The following is a 27304-nucleotide window of genomic DNA, read 5'->3' as shown; positions in this document are numbered from 1 at the left end:
TCAGATAGTAGCAAATATGCAGTGAGAGATTCATCAAAGATTTCTTGCCTGTAGCCTGGAGCAGAGAGAAACTAGTCAGTGGCAGTTGCCACAGGAGAGAAGGCCTGGCCTGAGGATCCAAAAGCTCAGAGCTGGAATTGTTCACAGAAATCAGTCTGAGAGTCTAAAAGCCAATTAGTAGCTCTCTAAGAAAGGGAAAGCTTGGGTCAACAGGATGCAGGCCAAAAGGGGAAAAACCAAAGACAGGGACCTGAGGGATGTTTTTATATAGCAAGAGCCACAGGCTTTGATTGATTAATGGAGTTAATGCCCTTTCGTTTCAAGGAATCACACAGACCTTCACAGCTTTGCTCTTTTTAATTGTTGTCTTGTTTTAGGGCTCAGCACTTGGCTCAGATCTGCCTCTCTCTTTCTCCACTGTCAGAATTAGCACCCATCAGTACTAAGTCAAACTCATTAGATACAGGAACTGCCTTGTAGCTAATTGCCTCTTGACTCCTAAAATTAGGACATAAATATGCTCATGATAGTCATTGTTCTTGTGGAAACTATTGATGGCCAACCAAGAGCTCAAAATGCTGTACATGACACTCTTTTCTGCAACTTTCCCCCATAACAACCGTGTACTGTAAATGATGATGAGAAATAATGATTTGTAAGAGGATTGTACTTGCAAAAGATTATTTGACACAGAGTAATGTGTGCACTGAGCAAGATACATAAAACATACTTTCGAAAAGGGAATGCTAACAAACTCTTGAGATAGCAGAAATGCCTCTAATTAAAATGTATATTCAGTCAGAAAGACAGAATAGCACCTAGACTTGGACTGAAGATGCTTGGAACATATTCATTGCTATGTAAAAAGTATCCATCAAAAGGATTGTAGGATTATTAACACAAGTGTGTTGGTTTTGGAGATGTAGAAACACATGAAAAAAAAATCAACATATATTTTGAAGGAGTAAAATTAACCTGTTGCTTGAAAGTGGTGAGTAGGAATTGTAGGTAAACAAATACATGGACTGTTAAATTTGCTTCCTTTTCTGTGCATATGGAAGTAGAAATCCATAAGTTAGTAATATTTAATGTTTTGTTTCTATTTATTTAAACATATTTTATAGCTACTCAATGGAACTGTGGGCAAAGAACAAAAGGTAAAAACACATAAAATAATAAAATCAGTTAAAAGAACCTGTTCATGCTCCCATAATAATCTCCTTGACCAAACACTAAATATACACTTGCATGTCTCCACTAACATCCTGGCTTCAAAGACTAGGGGAACATCCAGGTCTTCTAGGCCTTCCAGAAGGCCAAAAGGGTCAGAGCTATCTGAATCCAGAGAATAGCCACCCTGCCATATCTACCTGGTGGGACAGGTAGAAACTACTGGAGATAAGTTGTCTTGCAAGTTACCTGGCCCCTTGCTACGTAGAGCTTTAAAAGTGTCAACCAGCACTTTGAATTGCACCCAGAAATGTACTGGGAGTGCAGCTCACATAGCAGTAATGTTATATGGGCATACCTTGGTACACCAAGTGTTGCATGTCCTGCCACATTCTGGGCAGCTGAACTTCCATATCCTTTTCAAGGGCAACCCCATGTACAGGATATTGCAATAATCCAACCAGGAAGTGACTAAGGTGTGAGTGACTGTGAACAGTTCCTCCCCATCTAGGAATGGGTACAACTGGTTCACAAGATGTATTTGTGCAAAAGCTGTGGCTGCCACCTGGTCCTCAAACAGCAGCCAGGAGTCCCAAATTGCACACCAACTCTGCCTGGAGGAGTATTACCCTATACAGAGTAAACAATGCAAGATCTCTAGATATGGGAGGCCCTAAAACCCACAGCCATTCAGTCTTGTCAGGGTTGAGCTGAAGCTTGTCAGACCCACACATCCTCCAGGCATTGGGAAAGTACTCAGCAGCATTGCTTGAATGGCCAAGGGCAGAGATGTATAAGTGAATTTCATCAGCATATTGATGGTACTTAACCATGTTCCAATGAATGACCTTGTCAGGTGGTTTCACCTAGATGCTAAATAGAGTGGGGAGAGAGAAGAGCCCTGTGGCATCCCACAAAGCAGAGAACTAGAGCTGGACCTGTCCCCCACAACACTGACTGGAAGCAGCCATAGAGGAAGGAGAACCACTGAAGTTCCATGTCCCCCACTCACAGACCCTCTCAGCCAGTCCAGGATATCATGATGGTATGGAAAGCCACCAGAAGATCAATGAGGGTGAGGATGGATGCATCTGTTCTGTTCTGAGCCCACCAGAGGTCACTACAAGTGCAATAAATGCCATCTTAGTACTATAACCTGGCTTAAAACCCAACTAAAATGTGTCCACATAATCAGCTTCTCCAGAGCCCTTTGGAGTAAAAAGCATACCACCTTCACAAAAATCTTCCCCAAAAAGGAGAAGTTGGAGACTGGGCAAAAAGTTCTCCAATATTGCTAGATCTCGCAATGACTTCCTGAGGAGGGGATGGACCACTGCCTCCAACGAAGAGCCTAAGCACATTTCAAGAGAGGAAGTTAAATCTATAAACATAGAACTCATTTAGCTTGGGATATGGAATGAAAATGCTGTTTTGAGGTTGTGTTGTGGGAGGAGTGGTTTTCAGTGAGATGATGGCGTACTAGGCACTGATCAATGGTGGATCAGCCTTCCCTAAAGCCAGCTTGCTCCTCTGCAAGTATGCTTTCTTGTTCCAGCCAAGTACAAAGAAAATGACTGGGCCATTCAGAGACCCAAAATGAATGAGAATGGTGATTGTGTAATGAATCTCTGTTCAGAAACAGTTCTGATAATCATGCCTACACATGGAAAAGGAATAACTCTGGAAGCATGACTGATTTTATTATTTGTGATGAAAAACTGAGAAAATTAATGAAGCCTACAAGGATGGTAAGAGCTTCTGGATGTGAGACAGACCATTTCTTAATGTACAAAACAAACCTTGGGAAAAATGGACATGAATGAGAAGAAAAGAAAAAGAAGCAAGAGTGAAAGTTGAATGTCCGAGAAAGCAAAAAAAAAAAAGCATTACTCCTACATGAAAATGTAGAAGAAGGTAGATTAATTTACCATTCATTCATTTCAACAGAATGAATGGACAGTGAATGTAACAAAATGTTGCTTGGAATGGAGTTGACAATAATTGCATTACAAAAGTGCCACAAAACTATGTGGTATTATGGTAAAGGGAAAAACGAATAAAGATGCTTGGTGGAATGATAAATCAGATGAGGAAAAAATGTGTGTAAGATAATGCTTCCTACAAACAATGAAGATGAGAGAAAGATACTGTATAGAGAGAAAACATGTCTCTATGTTTCTCTATGTATGTCGAGAAAAAGTTTGTTCCAAAGAATGTAGTCAAAGAGAGTTAGGAATGGTTAAAATAAAGAGACCAAGAAAATACACCGCATGTTGATGAAATAAAGAGTTGTTTAGGAAGTGGGTGAGAAGGATCAAACATGGAGCCTTGAGCAGAGTCAATGGAATTAAGAATAAAAGTGAAGAAATTGTTTGGGATGAAATTTAAGTGAGGGAATACTGGAAGGGGCATATTTGAGATTAAGAATCTTTTTTAATCCATGGCATGATAAATTACTGAGGATATAAGCTTCTGGCAAAGGGAGGAGAGGGGTTTTCAAAAGGGAATTCGAAGAAGCACTGAGGGAGGAGAAGAGAGGTGACATCCTTTCAATTTTCTCCCATTGCTCTCAAGAAGTAGCACCAGTAAGGTTTCTTAATATGATTAACAGGCCTCAGAGAACGTTCTCCTTTTTATAGGGATCGTTATGTGCTGGAGGAGGTATAATTGTCAGCAAAACCAAACCTATTGTTACGTAATAGCTTTCATTTAAAATCAGACTGTCTGTTACAAGAAATTTCTGCTCAACTTTCTGCTGGAAAAGGTAGCTTGGTTGCTCTTTTAGACAGGATGGCCTATTTCCATGATCTAAGGCAGGAGGCAGAATGGAATTTATTTATTTATTTTTATTTATCTAATTTATCCCCGCCCATCTCCTCCCGTCAGAGGTCTCTGGGCGGTTTACAACAATCGATTAAAACCATCACAATAATACAAAAAGTAAAATACAGTAAAAAATGCTATAAATAGAAATAAAAAATAAAAAATAAAAAATCCAAGCAGTGAAGCATCTAAAACAGTCCAAGTGTGGGAGGAGTGGTCTATAACAACCATCCCCATGTAGCTCTATTCCCCTCTCCACCCCAAGCGAGGCGGCAGAACCAGACTCCGCCGAAAGGCCAGGAGCGATGGGGCCAATCTCACCTCCGGGGGCAGCATGTTCCACAGGGTGGGAGCTACTGCGGAGAAGGCCCACTTCCTGGACCCCGCCAGATGAAATTCTTTTACAGACGGGGTCTGTAGCATGCCCTCTCTGCACGATCGGGTGGGACAGGTTGATGTAATGGGGAAGAGGCGGTCCCTCAGGTAACCTGGATCATTTGTTGTAGATCAGCAAGGATTTCTGACTTCCTGAGTAACAAAATTACAATGCTCCTACTCTACCCTACATTATACTAGTGAGATAAAAGCAATGTTTTATTGATATTTGACACATTAATTCATTAATTAATTCTAAACAAATCCCTGGGTTCAGAGTTCCCAGCTCTTTTTGAGTGTCAGTTCTAGCCTAACTAGCAGAGGCAAAGTCACTGCTGACTGACTTAGTGACTGCAGCAGCACCAGCTTGCTGAGATGGGCTATTTTTCAGACACCACCTCTTTTTCCCTCTCTTTCCCCCATTTTGAGTGGGAAGCAATATGAAAAACAATATGGAGTTCCCTCCCTATAGAAATTCTTGGAAATGGAAAAGGGAATGATAGAAGAGAACTCTGAATACACAATTAAAGGGGATGATAGTAGCCCAACTAAATTTAAAAACTCCAAAATCCGATTTAATATCAGGGGAATGTTCTGAAGTACATGAGGAAATGCCACTCATTTTGAGTAGTACATATACCGATTCTGTTCACATTAACAACTGCCATGTTTACTGAGGAGAGGGGCAAAATGTAAGACTTACGTTGGAACTCTTTGGAATTAACACGGGTTTCCCTTTTCCACTGTTTTGCTACCTGGTCTTTTTGTTTTTTGCAGTTTGGAATAGAAAGAAAGAAGATATTCTGTCACATTGTTTTTTCTTTTCTAGTAGGCTGCTGTTGGAAGAAGGTTCCTTTCACCAGAATATTTTTGCTGGTCTAGGGCTAACATCCTTTTCTAGGATTATACAGGGACCTTGACTGAACATCTCAGAAAAACAGCTTCATAGCTTAATTTGAGGGTTAAAAACATAGTTTGGACCCTCTGAGAAATTGTGAGCAACTTAGAGAGGTATAACAACAATAGTCTGATCAGGCTTGCACACAAAAAAGGCTTTTCCACATTGAAGCCTTTACCTGCTTGTCTGTTGTGGATAAACCAGCTGGAAATCAAGCCAGTTTAAGAAATCCCTTCTGGATTTCATCGCCTTCCTGAACTTTGATCATAATGAAGACTTGATGTTTTGTCCAGACTGTGCTTAACACAGCCCATGATTGGTGGATTCCCATGGGTCTTTATCTCTCTTGGAACTGTAAAAAACAAAAAGAAAGAAAAAAGCACTGTTTCCCTATTTTTCCTGTGACTTAGGCTCAAAGGGGAAACTGGGAGAAATCTTATCAATTTCACCTGGTTGGAAGACAAACAAATTAAAGGTAGGTTTATCCTTTCACTGTTACATGGAGTGTAGTGCATCACTCCCCTAGTGAACTTGTTTAAAAAATGGCAGTAGAGGGCAGCCACAAGTGACCAGAGGGGAAGGGAGGTTCCCACAGTCATCAGCTGAAATGGAAAGGTTTACTTACAAAGCATGCAAACCAGGCAGCATGGCTCAGGTTGTCTCAAGCATGACTTCTGATGCAGAGCCAAAAAACGTGGGTGGATGTTGCATTAGTTGTTGGTGGGGAGTGGACTGAGGTTTACATCATGTGTTCCTGTCCTCCAGAAAAAGGGGGTGCCTCATGTTCATCCTGAGATAAACAGGAAGTATAGATTTGCCCAATGCGTGGGGGAGTAGTCTCAAAACTTGCCCAGGGTTTTGCTCCTCATTTCTCAAACTGAGTTTGAGAACCAGTGCTGATTAAAATTTAACTATTCTGAGCAGCGTATTTATTTCTTGAGCAACCCTAACTCCGTTTGATCATTTGTTTTATTCATGGGGGAAAGGGTTTCCACAAGTGAATTATTTTAGGGAATTGCAGTATGGCAAAGTTTGAGAACCCCTGGCTTAACTGAATCCATGCTTGCTCAGAAAGGTGGAGACACCATTTGAAATAAAAAAAAGAGATCAGGTACCAGGGATTAAATTACACTTTTCACAAGGACTATGATGAGGGGTGGAAAATTCAGGGGAAGAATGTTTCAATTTCTGTGGGCTATGGGTAACAAAACTTACAAGAAGGTGATAATCAGATTGAATTAGTAGAAATAGGCTTTTTCCACATGAAGCAAATCCAGCCTCTTGAGTATCTACTCCAAAACATATCCCCTGTCTGCTCTTCCTCTCTCTTATATGCACAGCATCCTCCCTGCCCTTTAATTGTTTATTTTACTGGGAGTGATAGGAACAACAGCAGGGCAGAAGAGGAAAGAAAGAGGGAGACCTGTCTCTGCATCTTCTCCCTTTGCTTTTTCAAGCGTCTTAATAAGCTGCTTTGGAATGGATCCATGCAAAGGTATTTTCCTCCAAGGGCTGCAGAACGTGATGCCTATTCTAAACTTACCACAAATAACAATGGGCATATGACTCACAACAGTTATTTAGATCTGCATTTCAAAAACAGTGTATCATCAAGTACCCTGAACAAGCAACATGAAAACATCTACCCAAAATAAGTGAAGGTTTTACATATTTCTAGTTACGATAGTTTCAAACTTAGACAGTGAGGCCGTTATCTTATCAATCTCAAAATGGTAAAATGGTTCACTACTTATATAATTTCAGTGTATTTGTGAATTATCTTAAAACTTGGAGGTAGGAGGCTTTACATTCAAATGGCAAATCAAGGAATAGTAAAAAGCATGTTTGGTATTGAAAGAAAATGCACCAAATCTTGCCCAGCGCTTAATTCTCACACTTTCGACTCTCATCCATTCTCTGTCCTAGGCAATGGGTGGATTCCTTTTGGTGGCACTAATTGGTTATCAGCTCTTGGACACACTTAGTACCAGCAGTAGTTGTCAAGAGGGACAACCTGCCAATTCAAAGCATATAATAAAAAGCATTATGAGTCACCTGAATTTTTATTTATTTCCCTATCTCCCCATTTCCTCTCCATCTATGCATTTAAAATAGTTTCCAACCTATTTAAAAGTTACATTTCTCTATGAAGCTACTGAACACATGGAGCCATCTTGTACTGAGTCAAATATCAGACTAATGCATCTCACCTGGTTTTATTTTCTGCCCTTTCCCCATTTCACTCCTGCCTGTTTGCAGGTTTGGCATAGTTCAAAGCTGCTAATCTCCCCTCATATTACTCACTTCCTCCTAAGCACTGCCAGGTGGAACTCTTTGTTTTTTTTCTCAAACCTTTGTGCCACCAGCTGTGTAGCCATAATGAAGAGTTTCTGGAAATGCCAAAGGCCAGATGAAAATAAGCAGAGACTCCAAGACATTTCAGCTCCCCTGGCTTAAGCTGAAAGACTCAGCAGCTTTACAGGGTCACTGATGGGACATTTTCCAGAAGTGATGCTAGACATTTTTAAAATCAGGGATGGGGAACATTATGGGACTAATTACCAAGCTCCATGCTAGTGGCATCATTCAGCTCCTAGGAAAGAGCCACTTCTGAATGCCAGGAGTAATGGCTTTATTTTGGGAGATGCCCAAAGAAGGTGCAAACGCTCCAAATAGAATTGCCTCCGTGTGCTTTAGTTGGTGTGCCTGTAAGGAATAGCAATGGCCTTTTTAATTACCTTACAGATAGAGAAAAGTGTGGCTTGGCCAAGCTGGAGCCAACAACAGCCACAACAACAACAACAACAAGGACAACAGCCACTGCGTTCCATTGCTGTACACCTTCTCCCATAAAGAGAACCATAGAGTGGAACAAATAGAGCCTTTCTTACTGCCATTGCAAATGAAATGTCTACAAGGGCAGTTCCTGCCATTAATTGTGGAAAGTGGAAGGACCTCATTCAAAGCCCTATGACCCAGATGGATGAGCTTAGCAGACCAAATAAGGCCCATGGGCAGAAATTCCCTGTCACTGCTTTCACTGAAGATACTGGAGGATGAACCTGGATCTCTCTGCATTCAGAGCTTGTATTTTATCTGTGATCTCTCCTTCTACTGACCAGCCAATAGGAAGCTTGTGGTTTTGAAAAAAGAATTTTCAGCACACTTTTAAAATTGGCATGATAGCTAAGTGTAGCTGAAACCAATTTCAGAGTAGTTTTTCTTTATGTACATGTACATGTACATTCTCATTTTTACTGTTTCTGTGCTGTGCAAGTTCATAATCAGTGTCTCTTGTTCCTTTCTCTCACCCCCTCTTTGAAATTTTGTGCTGTAATGGCCTGTGCTTTTCATCATCTACCCATCAAAGTTCTCTTTCTTTTTCTCTTCCCCATCTCATCTCAAGGCCATTGCTCCAATAATGCCTGTTCTAGGCCCCTGTAGCCTTTTCTGTCCGATGTTATTGAGGTTCCTTTATCATTCCTGTATTTGGTTTCATATTGTTAAGAAATCCATTACTTTTGGCATGAATTTTCTCAAACTGTTAATGACAGTATTCATGAAGCAGATAACCTTCCCTAACCTCAGAGCTCTCCAGATGTATAGACCTCACCTCCTAGAATTCTCAGCATGTTGGTTGGAGAATTTGGAGAATTCCAAAATTCAAAATCCTTAGTGGAATCAAAAGCCTACCCTTCCATTTAGAGCATGCTGGATGGGAAGATTCTATCTGAAGGAAGTAGTCTCATAGAAATAGAAGGGCTTCATAGGTAATAACCAGCACTCTGACTGTAGCCAGCAGGTCCTGCAAAATTGGTGGGACTCTGCTAAGCCATCATCATCATCATCATCATCAGGTCTGACACATCAGCAGTATTCTGTAGTCTAACTATTTCCCATTTAAACCCAAAATATCATGAAAGTATGTTAGGGAGCAGCTTTCTTTATTTTGTTTTTAACTCATATTTATGAACTGGTAAACTGGTGGGACTCTCTGATAATGAAGGATCTTACAGATGGTTGTTTATATAACTATCTCTTAAATCTTTATCACTCTGGAAACAACTCTTTATAACTACAGTACCCTGTCTCTTTTTATGTTATCTACAATTCCTCTCCATCCTTAACCAAGTCATTTATAAAAATGTCAAACCACACAAAGCCTTGTAATGGTATCATTTTTTCTCCATGTGGATCCGCAGAAAGCAACATAAATCAGTTGTTTTATCATCAGTTGTAGCTGATGAAGTGAGCTGTGTAGTTCAGAAAAGCTTAAGCCTTTTAATAAAATGTCTTAATCTGAAAAGGTGCAACTGGACTCCTCCTGATTTTTGGCTGCCGTGGACTAAAACAGCTCTCCTTATATAGTTGTTTTAATGAGTCTCAAATGGTGGTAATTTGTGAGAGTATGTCATGCACATGTCATTTGCACACACACATACATGTCGATACCACTACATTGACTCCTCTTGTGGTTGATAGTTACATTCCTCCACTGGTTGTTGATTCTAAAGCACTTTTGAAAAAGATTAGCGTCAAACTATATCTATGAAGGATGACTGCAACCTTGTAGCTCACTGTCCAAGGAGATGTGTGATAAGACATCACCATGTATGAGTTTCCCAATATACTTCCTCTTAAGAAGAAGTTTATGCAATGGAGTGGGCAGGGAAACTCTACATGATGTCATCTTTTATTAGATATTGACATGGAATGGATTGCTGTTGGTCTCAGTGACAGCCAGGTTAGCAACAGCCAATTTGGCTTTCATTTACAACATATTGATAGCATTGAATCAGAGAAAGTATTTAGCATCTACTGCTGTGCTTTCCTTACTGATGGATGAACTTTTGGGGAGCAGGCCATGACTTTGCTACCCACACCTTCCAAAAGGGCCCTTCACTTCTGACTTGCAATTCAAGTTGCATTGTAATTGACCTGCCATACTGCTTACATTGTACCATACTGCCTTAAATACTTTGCGAGAAATAATGTTTGATAATGCATCCAAGCATTATGATTCATATTCTAAGCCTGGTAACTCTTAGTGACATCACTAATCTTCTTTTCCTTTTCTTTTCTTAATTTGTATGCTAGCCATTTCCCTCTTTTATTTATAAATTCAATTTTTTTCCCTTTACTCAGTTCAGTTTTATTTCTATTTCTCTTACTATTAACATTGATAACTGTTGTTGTAAAAGTTTAATTGATGAGAAATACTTATATTCTCTGGAGATTTCTTTAATTCTTCTTCTTTTCTTCTTTTCTCATCCAAAATAGCCTGTGTTTTCTCTTGGCTCTTCTTTTTGAGTTCAGTATTATGTTGTATTAAATAACCGCTAATAAAAGCTTTACTTGTATCCCACACCATTCTTAAATTAGTGCCTTTATTTAAATTATTATCAAAAAATTATGTTATTTAATTTCCATCTAAAAGAACTAGATTTCCTTTTATAAACTAAACTCATGGGATTATGATCAGAAAAAGTCTTTGGTAAGATCTCTATTTTAGTAGTCAAGTTCTTTGAGATTCAAATCATATCTATTCTTGAGAAGAATCTATGTCTTTCTGAAAAGTAGGGGTACTCTCTAGAATTACCATTTTTCTGTCTCCACACATCCACTAACCCTAAACTGTCCATCAAATTAAAAAAAAAACTTTTGGTAATTTACCTTGGGTGATTTTAATATTTTTCTATCCAGTTGTGGGGAGATCACTCCTTTCCAATCTCCCATCAAACACCAATTTTCATAAGAAAAACCTATTAATCTCTCCATAAGTCATTTGTAAAAAGTTACTTTATCCTCATTTGGGGCATAAATTCTCGGTACCATAGTCTTAACCCAATTATAAAAGTACTTATAAAAGTACTTGTTTTTTTATTGCTGTTCAAACAGATAAACTTTACCATTTCTGCAAATTCTGCCATCTTCATAATCCATTCCTTTGTTGTGGGTATTTCAGTATTTCTCCAATGTTGTGAATATAATAGTCTTGCTGCGGTTACTATATACTGATTTTTAGAGAATTGTGGGTTTTCCTTGGAAATCAGGATATAACTTGCCAAGAACTGCTAACTGAACTCTTTAAAGCTCTTTTGAAATTTTAGTTGTTTATAAAACAGTAATTCAGCTTTCCCTAAGCTGACCAGCTTTTGTTCTGTGAGGGAAAGCTACCAATTTTCTTATTAAGCCATTGTGAAAAGCAAATGTATTCATTGAAATCCATTGTATAGCAGATGGATACCAGAAACTGATAGCTACAATGAAGTGTAACTTTTATCAAGAAAGCAAATTAAAGTTGTCCAAATGAAAAGAGAAATGGGAAACATTTCTCAATCAAGAGACCAAAGTAAGGATTCATTAGGGAGAGGCACAAGAGGCTTAGGAGGCAACAAAAGGGGCATTTGCCTTGGTATAGTCTAGACAGGGTATCAAAATAGGTTACAATATTTCACCATTTATCATATTAATTATTTCACATTACTTAAAGAATTTAACATAAGATGAATTTTAATTTGATTGCTAAACCTTATGTGTTAAATTATATTATCCTGTTAAGCTATAATTTACACAGTTATAGTTGGCTGGGACAAAAAGATTTAAAAAAACTTTTAAAAAGATTTTTTTAAAAAACCATAAAAACCAAATCTTTAAACAAACAAATCAGTTGTTTAACAAAGAAAAAAGTTACCACCATTAGCTATAAATATCTCCAGGTAATACGTTTTATTGTCCACAAATCAGCAGAATTTCTAGCCTTCTTATAAAGCTTTTAAATATAAAAGAAGTCTGCTTGCTTGCTTGTTAGTATAATGAGAGCAGGGAGTTGCTAGGTGAGACTTCCATGGCATAGAATTCCAGAGAGTGGAAATGGGCTTAGTGCCTAAAGGCACCCTGCTCAGGTTTGAAGCTGAGTTGGTGTTCTAAAATAGGAAGCAAAACTAGATTTCACATCCCAAGATAAGGGGATGAGTTTATAGGAGAAAATGCTTTCTTGAGCATAATTTTAACTGGCACTAAAAGAGGAATAGCAAGAGGACATATGAAAATGGAGAGATGTTGACTTATCTAAGTTAACCAAGAAAAATAGTTTTCTGAGTTCTGTAAATGAAGACATATTTAATAGAAAATAGTACCAAATAAAAATAAAGTCTCTGAGTTGAGCTTGATCACCAATTACTTAAAGGTCACCACTATATAGTTCTTTTGGCAATAATATGGAAGTGGTTTTTCACTGACTTCTTCAAGAATGTTTTTGGCTTCCAGTCTAACATAGCTTATAAGTTATCTGCTGAATATTGTCAGATTTGGTGACTAAAAACTCATGGGGAGCATAATTTCTTAAAATTTATATACTGTGTGCGTGTGTGTGTATAAATATAAATATAAATACACACACACATCTATCTATCTATCTATACACACACACAGAAGTTCCTTTATGACAACATGTTCTTCTTATTCCAAGTCTTTTGAAAAAAACAAATCATTTTACAGTGGCTGGATTCTATTCTGGCAAAGTCAGATCTCTCAGTCAGCCAAGATGTAGAAACAGTTCTATAGTTGAGCCACTTAGAAGTATTTTATTTTTTTGCAGAGGAATAAGTAAATTCTCCTCTGATCAAATATTTCCCAGCAATACAATTGCTCTGGACATTAGATCTACTGCAGAGGTTATATCCTAGCCCTGAAATGAATTATCTCTCTCCCGCCTCCCAACACACACACACACACACACACAGACACAGAAACACACAGAGAGAGAAATATACACATACAGATATACATCCACACATATTAAATTTATACACCAAACTTACTTATTTCGTATGGTTGACTGAATGAATGAATGAAATTAATGTAACATTTATGCATTCTATTTTAAATCTAGAACTGTCAAATACCTATTATAATTGTATGACATCTGTCAGACACAGGTCAAATGGTGAATACTGTGTGTCAGATATTATCAGTACTTAGAGGTACTGCAGGTCAGTTTTCAAATCTAGACTGCTACGTATCAGGTACCATAAAAATCAACTTACAACTTACCACCTGGGAGGACATTCCCAAACACTGCCTCCTACATGTCAAATACTACTAAAGGCAACTTGCAGATACTATCATATTTTGAGGTGCTACTACAACTTACTGGTGGTTAATGCTGAAACTATGTATAACACATCCAGAGAACATTTGAAAGATATCATAAAACCTTTGCAAGAATATTGAGAGTGGGTAAAGAGATAATTTATTTCAGCTCTGCCATATTCTATAATGTGCAGCTCAACTCTAAGCAATGATACAGAAATCTGGTAATTAGAAATATCTCATTTCCCAATGGAAGAGACATTAGACATGTAAGAACCATCAATCTGCAGTGAGGGTGGGCAAAGGGCACCAGTTGGAATTATGATGAGCCCATTTGTAAATGGCTATTTCTAATTTAGAATATTGGCTTAGCAAGAGCAAAGATACTGCCTTTTTTAAAGAAGGTTTTGTTTCTTGCTTCATACAATCTCAAATCTATTCAGATTAACACTGAAAGGGTTACCTCTGTGAGCATTTCCATACAACCAGCTCACGCCATTCTCAGGAGGCTCTTCTGGGATTGTGAAATTAGACCCCCTTGGGCTACACTGAAGGATAATCTAATATTTAGAAGACAATTACATCATTTTGTCTCACTTTCCAAGTCTGAGCACTAATTGTTTATCCAGGGATGAGTGATTTCCATTTTGGTAGTAACCTCTAGGAAATGCCACACATTTAGTCTACAGCCATTATTGAATACGGTAATGAAGATTTTGAGTGGAGTTTTGAATGGAGTTGAGTTTTGAGTGGAGTTGGGTTCTGACCTTCTTCAACAGCCTGACTGAATGCACAACAGGCTCAGAGAAGACATTGGAAAAGTTGCATCAGAATTGTTTTCAGTGAAACTCTTGACCATGTCCAATGTGCATAGGAGATGGGCAGCAATAATTCATGCTATTGTGCTGTACAGTTCTCTTTACATTCATTCAGTAATGCCTGGCAGGAAGAACTAAATCTCTGTCTTCAGGTGGCAAAGTAATCTCAGCCAGTTCAATTGGCGGACAGTAAAAACCTTTTGATTGGTCAGCCTTAATGAAATACTAGGAAGAACCTTATCTTCTATTCATGCCCTGTCAACAAAGCAATAATTTTAGTTTGCTCTGCTCCAGACACTACATTCTGGAGCATTTTGTTTGAGTCCAGATCTTGATCTGAGCACAATTCAGCCAGCAATAAATTATCTTTAGCCCAGATAGTCTCTGTTTTACTCTGCTGCAGCAGTCTCATGTGGCTCTCCAAACTGTAGTTCTTGTTAAATAACTACAGTTTAATATCTTTCTCTCCTCCATTCTTCTCTTTCCTTCTGCACTCCCTCCTAAGGAATAATGTGATAATTGCCATGTGTGACTATTTATTTAAGGAGGAGTTAAGCAGTTAGGTGAGTTCATCACTGGAGAAAATACTGCTATAGCACTGGCTTCAAAGTGCTGGTAATTGAAACTGTATTCTCAGTGCAGGTGTACAGCATCCTTCAAGCTGTTTTTACTCTCTGTCATGATTCCACCACCTCCTCTTTATTGTGTATGATTTTCAGATAACAGGAAAAGAACCAGAGCTAATAAAACGATCAGTGAAACAAGTAGTTGAAATAAGTGATGTGCTGTTGAAAATGTTCCTCCATGGCTATATGCTGTTCACTCTCTGAGACCTGGTTCACAAAAGTGATCCAGAAAGAGCCCTTATGCTTCCATAAGCCTCAAAATAATTTTGATGGGCACTCTGATCAGCTGAGGAGAAGCCTTTATTCATCTGCCTACCAATCTTCATTGCTAGGGAATTCTTAAAGTATCAGAGAAAAAGGAAGATCCAAAGCAACAGGTTTTTGTGTGTTTCAAGTGGTCCTCCAAGAAGAAACCATTTGGTGACCGTGACAGAGAAGGGGGCCATGCTTTCTAGCTCATCACTCACCTATCAGTACAACCAAGGTGGCCCCATCTGCCCATATGAAAAGTCTTTGTAGATCTTATTGAACCAAACAAAGAGAGAAAGTCATCCAAGTAATCTTGGTAGAAGTGGAGATTTACACTTAATCCTAAAAGCACTTTAGTTAGGGTAATTAAGGTTTTTGCTTATTCTGGTTATAATAAAGGCTTTTAATCACTTCACATCTCCATCATCTGTCCTCCCACCAAAGTTTCATGCCATTCCTTTCTCTTCTCCTATCTGTACTGTACGTAAAATCAGCTCCAGCATTTTCACCTAAATGTATTTTTATTATAGAACAGGATAATGGATCACAATACAAACAAACGTCAGCCAGATATATGGAAGAGTGTAATATGGGTGTCAGATCCCCCCGATCAAAGGTTTCACAGAAACCCTTATCGGAGCATCTCCCATCATTTCCTTCTCCAAGGAATGGAATCTGTGTCTTCAGTTGGGAGGGGGTGTGAAGTTGGAGTGTGAAGTGGTTTATTATGGCTATGGAGGACATCAAGGACACGGGGTTGAGATATGCCAGGAATACCATCTGGATGGGAGGGTGGGTGACATGGTTTCATGGGAAAGGGGACTAACTTAAGGGAATGTAGTTTTTAAGTTAGGTTTGAGCGGGGAAATCTTTATTCGCAGCTTGCCTTCTGTACCATTCATTACGCTTCATTAAAACAGTTAAAGGAATCCCAGCCTCCTGACTGTGATTGTGTGAATGCTCGAATGATCAGGTGCTGACATTAAGCTGCAAATCCATCTTTTGAAAACTCTTCCTGAGCAAGTAATCAGCTGAGAGTTGACGAACCATGCCTAAACACGGAAAATCCCAGGCTAAGCAGCCATCACCTTTACCATCATCGGAGAGGACAGTGCTATATGCCAAAGTGGAAGAAGAAAAAGTTGAGACAGAGGAGAGCTCAGGGAGCGAGGACAGCGAGTGTGAGATGGAACCCCGGCTCAACACTACGGAGTTGGAAAGTGCCATCTGCTCCCTCAATTTCGTGAGAGAGCCTCAGATGCCAAGCGTAACCATAGAAGAACCACAGATGGGTCCTTCCCAGCCCAGTGCCAGGGAGGAAGAGAGAAGAGCCCCTCCACCTGTGGAGGCACAAGTAAGGGTGCAGAGTCCGGGGTCGCATGGGACCATACCAGACCCCAATGGAACTCCACAAGAAATGCGGAGCCTGGAGGTGAGGATGTCTGCTATGGAAGTGGTGTTGCAGCAGGTATCGAGAACCCTGGAGACCATGGTGTACTCCTTGGCAGATATCTCAATTCAGCTATCCAGAGTGGCGTCGCTGGACTCACGAGAAAGACGCCATATCCTAACCCCAACCCAGGATTTCAAATCCCCAGTGAGGCACCAGCGGAGTGGAGGACACCAAGAGAGCCAAGGCTACTGGGGGAGAGCTCTGCCCAGCGGGGCAACACCGGTTGCGACCTCGAAGGACATACAAGTTAAGTTCGATGGAGATCCACGACAGTTTGCGTTCTTCTTGACCAACATGTCCATATACATGAAGGAAAATGGGTCTTGCTTTCCCACCGAGTACAAGAAAATGAGCCAAGTAGGCACCAGGCTTTGGGGACCTATGGCAGAATGGTTTGTGCAACTGCACAATGCCATGGCCCCAGAGCTGAACAGCCTGTGAGACTTCATGAGGGCACTGAGAGACCGGTTCGAGGACCCACTCGACAAGATGAGGATGAAGACGGGTATCCAGCCACTTAAGCAAGGGGGAAGAACCATGATGGAGTATGCCATGGAGTTCAAAGCTCTTGCCGTAAAAGTTGTGGACTGGTCGGAAACCACTAAGATTGTTTACTTCAAAGGGAGCTTGCAGCCAGAAATCCTGAGATGGGCTCTCTGCTGTGGAGACCCCCCACTTTGAAAGAGTGGATCTGCCTAGCAGGGGCCGTGGAGAATACCCAATACCAATTCCGTTGGCAACTCTGAGCACAAACGATGGGAAAGAATACCGTAGCCCCAGGTCAATTTCCCTTCACTCAGCGAAAACTGTTCCATGACAAGGAGGACCCAAAAGGCTGCCCAGGGAAAAGAGGCAGCTGTTTCAAATGTGGGAAGGACACCCACAGAGCAGCAGAATGCCCACACAGGGAGTCTGACGCACCAAAAGAAGGAACCAAACCGCTAAGACCCTGCTGACCAGGTGCAAGGCAGCCGCTGCAACAGTGCTAGGCCAAAAGGATCCAGAGATCAAGTCCCTGTTGGACTCCAGCGAAGAAGCCAAACAGGAGGAACTGGAGCCAGCGGGAAACAAATTTCACCTGTTCTAAATTGCACCCATGAACAGGTGGAAACTCCAGGGCACAACATGCCTACTTCGCAGATAGATGACAAAGAAGACCCTTTGGTGAGTGATGAGTGGCCCACCTTGCTGGTGAAAGTAGAACTAAAAAACTTAAGAACCTGGCACAAAGCCAATCTCACAGCTATGTTAGACTTGGGGTGCACAAAATGCTTAATACACCCCGCCCTAATTGACACGCTGAGCCTTAAAACCAAAAGATTTAAAAATCCAATTATTTTCACCCAGATGGACGGTTCTATTGCCCACGGGGCTCCTGTTGAATTCCGAACTGAGACTTTGGCCATGAGGTTGGGGGGGGGGCATAAAGAAACCTTGCAATTTATTGTAGCCCCTATCACCAACTATTTATCATCCTGGGACTCCCGTGGCTAAAGAGTAGAAAATCACAAATCGACTGGGACTCAGGTGCTTTATTGTTTAACAATGGGGCTGGCAACCTCTTTACTGTACCACAACCCGGGCAGAATGTAGCTGGCACCCTCCTCAACCACACCCCTGCGGCAGAACCTGTGGCACAGCCCAGCATTCCACCCGAGTATACTGACTTTCTGGACGTGTTCGATGAAAAAGAGTGTGACCAATTACCTCCTCACAGGAAAACTGACTGTGCCATTGAAATTGACTCAAAGGCTAAACTACCCAAGCCAAAAATGTATGCTATGACAGAAACTGAGAAACAGGTTCTCAGAGAATTCATTGACAAAAACTTAGAGGGGGGGGGGTTCATTGAGCCTGCCAATTCGCCTTTGGCAGCCCCAGTACTCTTCTGGGCAAAAAAGGATGGCTCTCTGAGACTCTGCACAGATTACCGTGGAATAAATGCCATCTCAATAAACAATCAATACCCTCTCCCCTTAATGAAAGACATGCTATCACACCTATCAAAAGGAAAAGTATTCACCAAACTTGACCTCAGGGAAGCCTACTTTAGAATTTGAATTCAGGAGGGGGATGAATGGAGAACAGCATTTAACTGCCCTCTGGGTTCCTATCAATACAAAATCCTCCCATTTGGGTTGGCGGGGGCCCCTGGAGTGTTTATGCAATACGTCAATGAGGTCCTCCATTAACATTTATACAAAGGGGTTCTGGTTTACTTAGATGACATTTTAATCTATTCTGACAACCTCAAAGACCACATTCAGCTCGTCAAAAAAGTCCTGTGAAAACTCAGAGATGCTAAGCTGTATGCCAAGCTCTCTAAATGCGAGTTCCACAAGTCCCAGCTGGACTATTTGGGCTACCGTATTTCTTCCAAGGGCATCAAAATGGATCCTGCCAAAGTACAAGACATTATGGGGTGGGAACCCCCTTGCACCAGGAGGCAACTTCAAAGTTTTCCAGGCTTCATGAATTTCTATAGAAATTTTATCCCTCAATTTGCTCAAATTGCTTTGCCTCTAACTGACTTGTTGAAAACTAGAGGGAGGGGGGAAACCCAGAAAGTCACCTCCCCAGGGGCTAGACTTGCCTGGACTTCTGATTGTCAAACAGCTTTTGACTGTTTAAAGCTTCTTTTTGCTAGAGAACCCATTCTAGCTCACCCAGACCCAACTCACCCTTTATTGTGCAAGCAGATGCTTCTGACTCAGCTATCAGGGCAGTTTTGGTTCAGAAAGATGAAACAGGTTTTCTCCGCCCCTGCGCATACCTCTCACACAAATTTTCTGACTCTCAGCACAACTGGCCCATTTGGGAAAGAGAGGTTCTTGCTGTAAAAACTGCTCTCACACATGGGAGGCATTTGTTAGAGGGTGCTGACAATGGGTTTTTAGAAGGTGGGAAGGTTACAGCTTCAGGACCCTTATTGATGCCATAAGCTAAGCATTCTAGCTACTTTAAAAAGATTTTTAAATTTAAATTTTTCCCTACTAGTGTTTGGAGATTATGCCTTTTACGAGGCTCAAATGCAGTTCTTACACTGGTTTGTTTGGATATGCTGTACTGATGAGTCAGAGAGAGATGAGGGTTTAATTAGTGCCAAGAACAGTAACAAAATGAAGAAGATGGATGCTGCCTTTCTCAGACAGTCACGTTCTGCTGCATCATTGTGCTGACCAACATCATGGGCAGAATCCTTGCCAAAAGGACAAAAGAGAGATCTGGAAAGAAGGGGAGAAGGCAGGGCCTTATTAAATGGCAATGAATAATCATATTACAGTCCTGAGCAATCTTGCCAGAAGCCTTTTAAGCTGTCAGTCTCTTGCTTCATGACTTGTACTTTCCTGAGCAGCTGTCTTCTTTCTTCCTCTCTGTTCTGCTCCCCTGAATTTTAGTTAGGATAAAATAATGCCATTTTGTGGACATAAATAGCAATGTGCAATTAAGTGATGAGAACATTATGCTCTAGGTGAGCCTGCAAAAAAAATGCAGTCTGGAAAAAATGAACATGGCAGCTGCAGTCAAAATGTCGTAAGCTTCTTCTTGTCATCATTACTGCAAACCTCTGTCCTTTTCAGTCAACCTATGCTGAATGCGATCAGATGTGACATCTTGGATAACCACTGTAAGTGTTCTCATTTGAATTGCCAAACTATGCACAGGGTATAGTGTACAACCAAGCTATTGAGTACAAACTCCCTGAATCACTTTGGGAGCCACATTAAAATACATTTTCACAAGTCGTTGTGTGGATTGTTTTTCTAAGAGGAATATCAAGATTGTTTGACTTGTTGATCCTATGTCCCTGGTACAAAAGGGAAAGAAAGCAGCAGGCACTGCAAATAAATATTGCAATAAAATAATAGTACAAATATGTGCACAGACATACAGAATAAAAAAGACTTAATTGTGTATAACAAAGGTTGCATGTAGTGCAACTTTAGGTTATTTTTTTATTTTTGTTTTTCAGACCAATGATGCCTTAGGAGCCACCTGGAATTGGTTGTACTTCATTCCCCTCATCATAATTGGATCGTTTTTTGTTCTCAACCTTGTCCTGGGAGTGCTTTCTGGGTAAGCCAGTTCTTTGACTAGATGATGTTGATGATTTCTGACCTTTCTGCCCACAGGGCATTCAAGTTTTCAGTTACATTAGACGTACTTGTATAAACGTTAGAGATCTTTCATTCAATGCTTTCTGCCTGATTTTTCATCAATTCTTAAACCTGGGTAATTAGCAACATCTAAAGTGGGAACTTTAGTGAAAGGATCAGTTGACAATGTCTAAAGCAGTAGCTGTTGATTTATTACAAAAAAGAATCCAAAGAAATCTTGTAGCACTTTAAACAATGACAGATTTATTGTTGCATATTCTTTCGTGAATTATGTCATAAGTCAACAGTGGGAATTTTAGTAGGAGGAAACAACCCACACTAATTTATGTTACAACAGATCTATTAATCTTTTTAAGATGGTGAAAGTATTTCTTGCATTGATATGAGCTTACCTGAAGTGCCTAGGTATGAAGTACTAGCCCCCAGAGTATTGTAATTCAGGTTCTATAGTTTCAAAAGCATGGAAGGGAAGAAACACAATAAAACTGCCCTCTTTTTCCTGATCTGTTAAGATTCTTTGCAGACCTTGAACAAATTTCAGCAATAGTGTTCTAAATGAACATCCTTGGTGAGGTTTCTCAAGATTCATTTTTAATCTACTGAGGCTTCAACACTTCTTTAAGCTGTTGTCGTTGTTGTTTAGGAACTAATTTCAGAGATGTGACATATTAGGAGAGTTATTCCTTTCTCAGACATAATGAATTAAATAACTGAAAGCTCTGCTTTTATTTGCATTCTAAATTCTGAAGTGAAATTCTGAAGCTTTCCATAATGGGTGAACATTTCATCCATCCTTTCAAGTTGTGAGAAAGGATGATAAAGTTCAGGTATTCCCACAAGTTCTGTATTTATAGGAGTGAAAAGTAGAAAAACTTGGGTATCATGTGCCTGCCCCCCAAAATGCCTGTATGGAGAATAACTATGGAAAGTATTTTATGTTGTTTGATGGGTATCAAAACTGCCATAGCCTATTAATATCAGACATAACAAATCCAAATAGTATCTCATGCAGATGCATGAAGCAGCTCATGTTCAGTTCAGTAGAGTTTGCCAAACAGCTTCTCAGTGGATTTGATCATATCTTGTCTGTTTCCAACTGTCCACCTCAGATGACTATGGAAAAATCCTTAGGTAGAATCTCTGAATGAGGGCATAAGTATTGAAAAATTCCTGATCTTGAAAGACCAGGATAGGACATACCAGTTTTCACATCCTAAAATATATAGACATCTTTATTAGAATGAAACAGCAGTTCTTTCTGAACTCCCCTAAATCATGCTGAAGTTCATGTATATTACTATACTTCCCCACAGTTCTTGTGTGGACAAGAAAATCCAGTGTTCAGGAAATAAAATATTCAAAAAAACTGCCATGGAGAAGGAAGTCTCACTTGCCTCTGGAATCCTATATTTCATCTGCATTTATGCCATTCTTTCCAGCATTTAATATACTCCTGTAGGGCCTACCCTCCAGCTGATGAACAATTGATATAACGTTTGGCTGCACTGTGAAATAAATCAGAGCAGTTACTGAGGGAAGAATTTACAGTAGATAGTAGTTGTGCAAGTAGAAGATTGTGTGGGTAAGACTTAAGTGAATGAGATTACAATTCTGTTTGTGTGCGTGTATTTGTTTTTCTTTGTGGAAATGCAAATCATCAATCCAGATCTGAAAAGACAGTTTCTGGTCACTATGGCAACAAGGCCATGTGGCTTTGCAGGCATGTTAAATGCTACTAAAAGCTTCAAGCATCTGGAAGCATAAAGTGAGAGAACCAACTCAAGGAAATCTCCCCACCTCCTTTTCATATTCCTTTCTAATATATGAGGAAGCCATGGATTGAGATTTAACAGTATTAAATTATGGCAATATTTGCAAATTTGTAATTTGAATTGTTAATTCTTCAACTTCTCCCCACCTCAGATTTTCTTTTTATTTCTAACCCAATGGAATGTTCAAAGAAATTGTGTAAAGGGGCTCAGGATTCTGTCCGTCTGTCCAACTGTCCACCAGCAAGATAACTCTGTGAAAACTGAACAAAAAGGGACCATATTTGGTGTGGTGGAAGAAGCCAGCAAAAAAAAAAAGTTTGAGAAGGGACCAAATCTGTCTAGACGCTGTGGAGAAAAACAGTGCAGGAAAAAAATTTCCCCCATGCATCCCTATGGAAGAGGGAGCTTCCATCCTGATGGAAAATAGCAGCTCAGACTATTGCTGATTGTTCTATTCTAAGCCCCCATGCTCATGGTTGGAGGACTGTTGGTTGGTTGTACTGTTAAGCATGGTTAGGGGCCAAAAAACTTCAGCTTCATCTTGTAAATCTTCTCAATTTCTTAAGCCCACTTCAATGAAATATCATTCTTGTGCTACTGTATTATATTATGCTCCAATATATTTCTAATTCCAAACCACAGGTTTAAAAGCTTAGTTTTATACCAAGCTTCCATCCCAGATTCTCTTTGCAATGCTCTGAACTATAATAAATTGTTCTGAGCATGTGTAGATTACTTTTACCTCCCTAGCACAGGGCAATCACAGGGTGCAAAATGCTTTCTGAAATGAGCTTGGAGCAATGAGGCAGTCAAGCCTCTTAAAGGCTCGTTATGGCTGTTCTGAAGCTCAGCCCCAGGCTTCTGAGCATAAACTGAAGTCTGGGAGAAGGCTCTGAAGTGACCCTTCACAAGCTGCATTTGCTTTGGGGCTATGAACAACCATGAAGCAGGGGTTGTTCATGAAATGACCCCCTTGGTGGTTTGCACAGCTGTAATGGGTGGCCACTCAACAGAATCAAGGAAGAAGAATTTGAGGGAAGTGCAGATTAGGTTGGGGCATTACTGATGATGGCGATGGTGGCAGTAGTAGCAATGGCAGCAATCCTCAGAATATGTATTTACTTCCCCCCTCCCAAACTTAGAGCTTAGTGTATTTCTCCACTGCCACTTCTTGGCCTTATGCTTTTTCTGTTCTACTATGGACTGCACATGTTCAGTTTTGCCACCACATGTTACCCCCTCTGTAATTATGAAGATTATAAACAGTCTTTTGCTGATCACTCTGAATTATATATTACAGACTGTTTTCCAGCCATGCAATGAATATAGGAGTCTAAGTTATACTGAAAAGGCGGAGGAGCAATCAGACTTGGGACTGCAGAGAAGACTGAACACTGATTTTGTGTAGTCTTAGCAAAAATAGCTCAGGCAGTGCAGTTAAAATCATAAGCAAAAGACAAGCAGGCAAATTTTGAAAAATAATAAGAGCTTCTATTAGCCAGTAACAGTTCTTAAAAAACATTGAGTGTATTTACAGCCAAAATATGTCTACTATGGAAGTGTGGCTTTCTGGGGCCTGGTGCTCTTCAGAGCCAGTCTTAGCACTAAAGCCTTCTTGATTACCAACTAGCCGCTTCTCTTGTTCTATAATCTTATCTATATACTACTAAAACATTTGTGTCTATTTGTCTGTTTGTGACCTTCAACTGGGCAAAATGGTGCATCACAGGGCAACAATTTTTGAACCAAGGTACCTCAAATGGGCTACTTACAGAATGTGTCCAAAATCCAGGACCCATTTCTCCCATGGGATTGAAATTTGCAAAGTTGTGACTACTTCAGCATCATCACACCTTCCAACTACCTTTTAGGGGGAGATGGGCGGTGATAGAAATGTGAATAATAATAAACTACACTTCTCAGAAACCCGTAGGTTGTGTGGTGCAAGAAAAGATGGGAGGGGTGTATTCCTGCCCTCTTTCCTGCCTCCCTCTGGCCCCTGCAATCAATTGGTTGGTGGCAAGGCCCAATGGGTTAGTGGTGATTGGCTGCTTTGGAACCAAGGCTGAAATCTGAAGTCTCTTAATGGTGGTGGGTGGCCAGGGAAGGACAAGGGAGTGACTTGGATGCCTGCTGGTGAGGTAGGACTGGCTGGGGGGGCACTGGCAGTCAATGGTGAGTCTTCTTCCTCCCTGGAGGGAGGGAGCCCTTGAGGACAAGCCAGGATGGGGAGCAGAAGTGCAGTGTCCTAACAGCCAGGAACCACACTGAGACAAGGAATAGGTCTCTAGTGTTTTATTACTGCTACATAACAGAAAATCCTAACAAACTGAAGAAGCGTGGGAAAAACCCAGACATATAAACCCCAAAGGCTAAGGCGGGCCCGATCTGTGTCTCTTTGAATGGATACCTAATTCCTCAGTACTACGCATGCGCTTTACAGCCTGGATGGGAGCCCCCTGCTCGCCATCCTTACTCATGGCATGCAGTTTTCCTTGTGGACTGCGGCTCCCTTTGTTCCCCCTCCCCCCAGCAAAGTGGCAGGCAGCCAAAGAGGAGGAACAGTGATTTCCAACGCTCCCTGCCAGCTTCCCACAAGAAAAGCCAAACGGGAAGCCAGCACGAAGTCGAAAACCGCTCCCGCTCCCATTACTTTTTTGCCGACCTGTGGTCATTCTGTTTCTCCGTTTAGGTAAGGAAATATGTCTGAAAGGATGACCCAATGGGTCATGGGTTGTCTAGTTGCTTATAACGTCCTGAAAAAGTTATCAGACTTTTTCAGCTTCTCCATTTCATAATCTTCTTAGCCTTTTTCCTTCACCTTTTTGTTTGGCTCTAGCTCTGTCAACCATCATCGGCTGTGTTCTGTTGTCTAGCGTTATTTGTTGTAAATTCTCTTTTTACTCAGGTTTTTACACTGAAAAAGCTCTGAGACCAGTCTCTGAAGCTCTCAGTAGTCTTTTGATTTATTCTTTGTGTTCAGACATCAAGATATTATGATAGAATCAGCCACAGTGAGTATCAGGCTTATACATTCCCCTGACTCCTATTTCATGCAACACTGCTAGGAAGAGGATTTAAGAAACTTATGTGTCCAGTTTAGATTAACCAAAATTCAGCACAAAATGTATACCCTAAACCAGGGGTTTATAACCTGCAGCACTAGAGCCAGAGGTGGGCCTGAGACCCCTTTTTTCAGCTCACAGAGCCCACTCTCACCACGATTGTTGAGAACCTAACACTTCGTTTGCTACCATTCTGAAATGGGAAATAGATGCAAACTGTAATATAAGCCTTAAAATTGGTATATCTAAGTTTAAAAAACCAAAACCCTCTGAACATTTTCCCAGAAACAGCCCTGCTCATTGTGTGATGGCCCCATCCACCTGCCAACCCCCCCCCCGCAAGATTAAGTGTGGCCCTTGATCACCAAGATTGACCATCCCTGTCCCAAACTATAGTTAGCCTTTTTGTTGAAACAAATTAGTTTCATGACTCAAAATTAGTCTCTTTCAAACAGATTATAATTACTATCCCCCAGCTTCTCCTGTTTGGATAAAGCAGCAAATAATAATTGTAAAAAGATGGAACAAAAGCTTTCTACCAGTTCTCTTAGCAGGGCTCCATCCAGGCCCATAATCCAGGTGGCTTTTGGCCACCATAATCATAACCGTAATGTAAAAAATGTTATTCAGTAACATTAGCTTAGTTGACTCTTCAGAGCATTATTTGCTTTAAGCAACTCCACTGAATGACACAACTAACATTGGGGAAATGCTGTGACTAATTGGACAACTTTGAGTATAAATATAAATAAGTGATTATAGATGGAGCAGCAGAGCACAAGCGGTGCCTGGAATGTTGCTATGACTACTTAGGTCACACAAAAGTGTTCATAGTTTTAGGTTTTATTTCTCTGGGGATCGGTCAGTACAGCATCTGTGCCCCAGCTTGCAGTTCCAGAAGTGGAAAATGCTTTGTTTTAGAAACCATTTTTTTCCTAAATCACCTTGTGATATATTAAATTAGTTTCCCAATAAAGCCTATATTACACTCTGTCTTGTAACTCTTCAGTGGATGTGTTCATCTTTTTCATTTTCTGCTTTTAATATAGCGATGGGTGATTTTGCTGCATAATTGGATTTTTTAATTTACCCCTGTCATTCCTTGCTCCTCCTCTTCTTTTTTTTTAATTAAAAATATTCCTATTTCTCATGCAATTATACAAAGAAAAGAAGGCAAGGGAAATATTTCTGACAGAAGTTTCTTTTCAATAGCTACTACCTATGTTGAATAAGTAGTCTAAATGACTGCTAATGTCACATTATCAGTGGTAAGTCTCTAAGTTTTGAGCACAGGCAACAAATTACATGAGCGGTCAAGGAGGAGGGAAGAAACGAAGTATCTCATATGTTTTCAGTGTTGCTTCTACAGGTAGTCCTTGACTTACAACCACAATTGGGATTGGAATTTCCATTGTTAAGCGATATGGTCATAAAGTGTGATGTCATGTGACTGCATCACTTAGCAACAGAAATCCTGGCACTCCACATCATTAACTGAATTCCACTGGTCATTAGCCAAGGACCCACCCCAATCCAAGCCACTCCAGGCTTGGTCCCTCCCAGCCCTGAGCCTCCATTCTGATGGAGTTTTTAAAGGTTAATAAAAGAACTCCAAGCAGCCAACAGCAATCTTGCAGAGTAGAAGCGTGAACCAAAAAAGGGAACTTGCACATTAAGCTTAATTACGTTCAGAAAAACAAATTCAGTCTTCACAATGTAGTTAGATGAAGAAAATAGAGATAGCTTACTTTTATTCAGTAGATCTGGATACAAGTAGATTCATAGTAGAAAGCACTTAATCATCACTGGTTTTTAGTAGACACTTTCTATGTGGAAAAGAAAG

General features: G+C 40.3%; 1 protein-coding gene across 1 annotated transcript in view; it reads left to right on the top strand.

Annotated features, from left to right (window-relative positions):
* Positions 1 to 27304, top strand: part of CACNA1E (calcium voltage-gated channel subunit alpha1 E) — a 260398-nt gene that overhangs the window by 94066 nt on the left and 139028 nt on the right. Inside the window, exon 7 of the mRNA XM_063298452.1 lies at positions 20480 to 20583. Coding sequence (XP_063154522.1) covers positions 20480 to 20583 — 104 coding nt within the window. The remainder of the gene's footprint in view (positions 1 to 20479; positions 20584 to 27304) is intronic.

The sequence above is a fragment of the Candoia aspera genome, chromosome 3 (assembly GCF_035149785.1).
Source record: "Candoia aspera isolate rCanAsp1 chromosome 3, rCanAsp1.hap2, whole genome shotgun sequence".
NCBI lineage: Eukaryota > Metazoa > Chordata > Lepidosauria > Squamata > Boidae > Candoia > Candoia aspera.
This window is presented reverse-complemented; position numbering and strand designations above follow the sequence as displayed.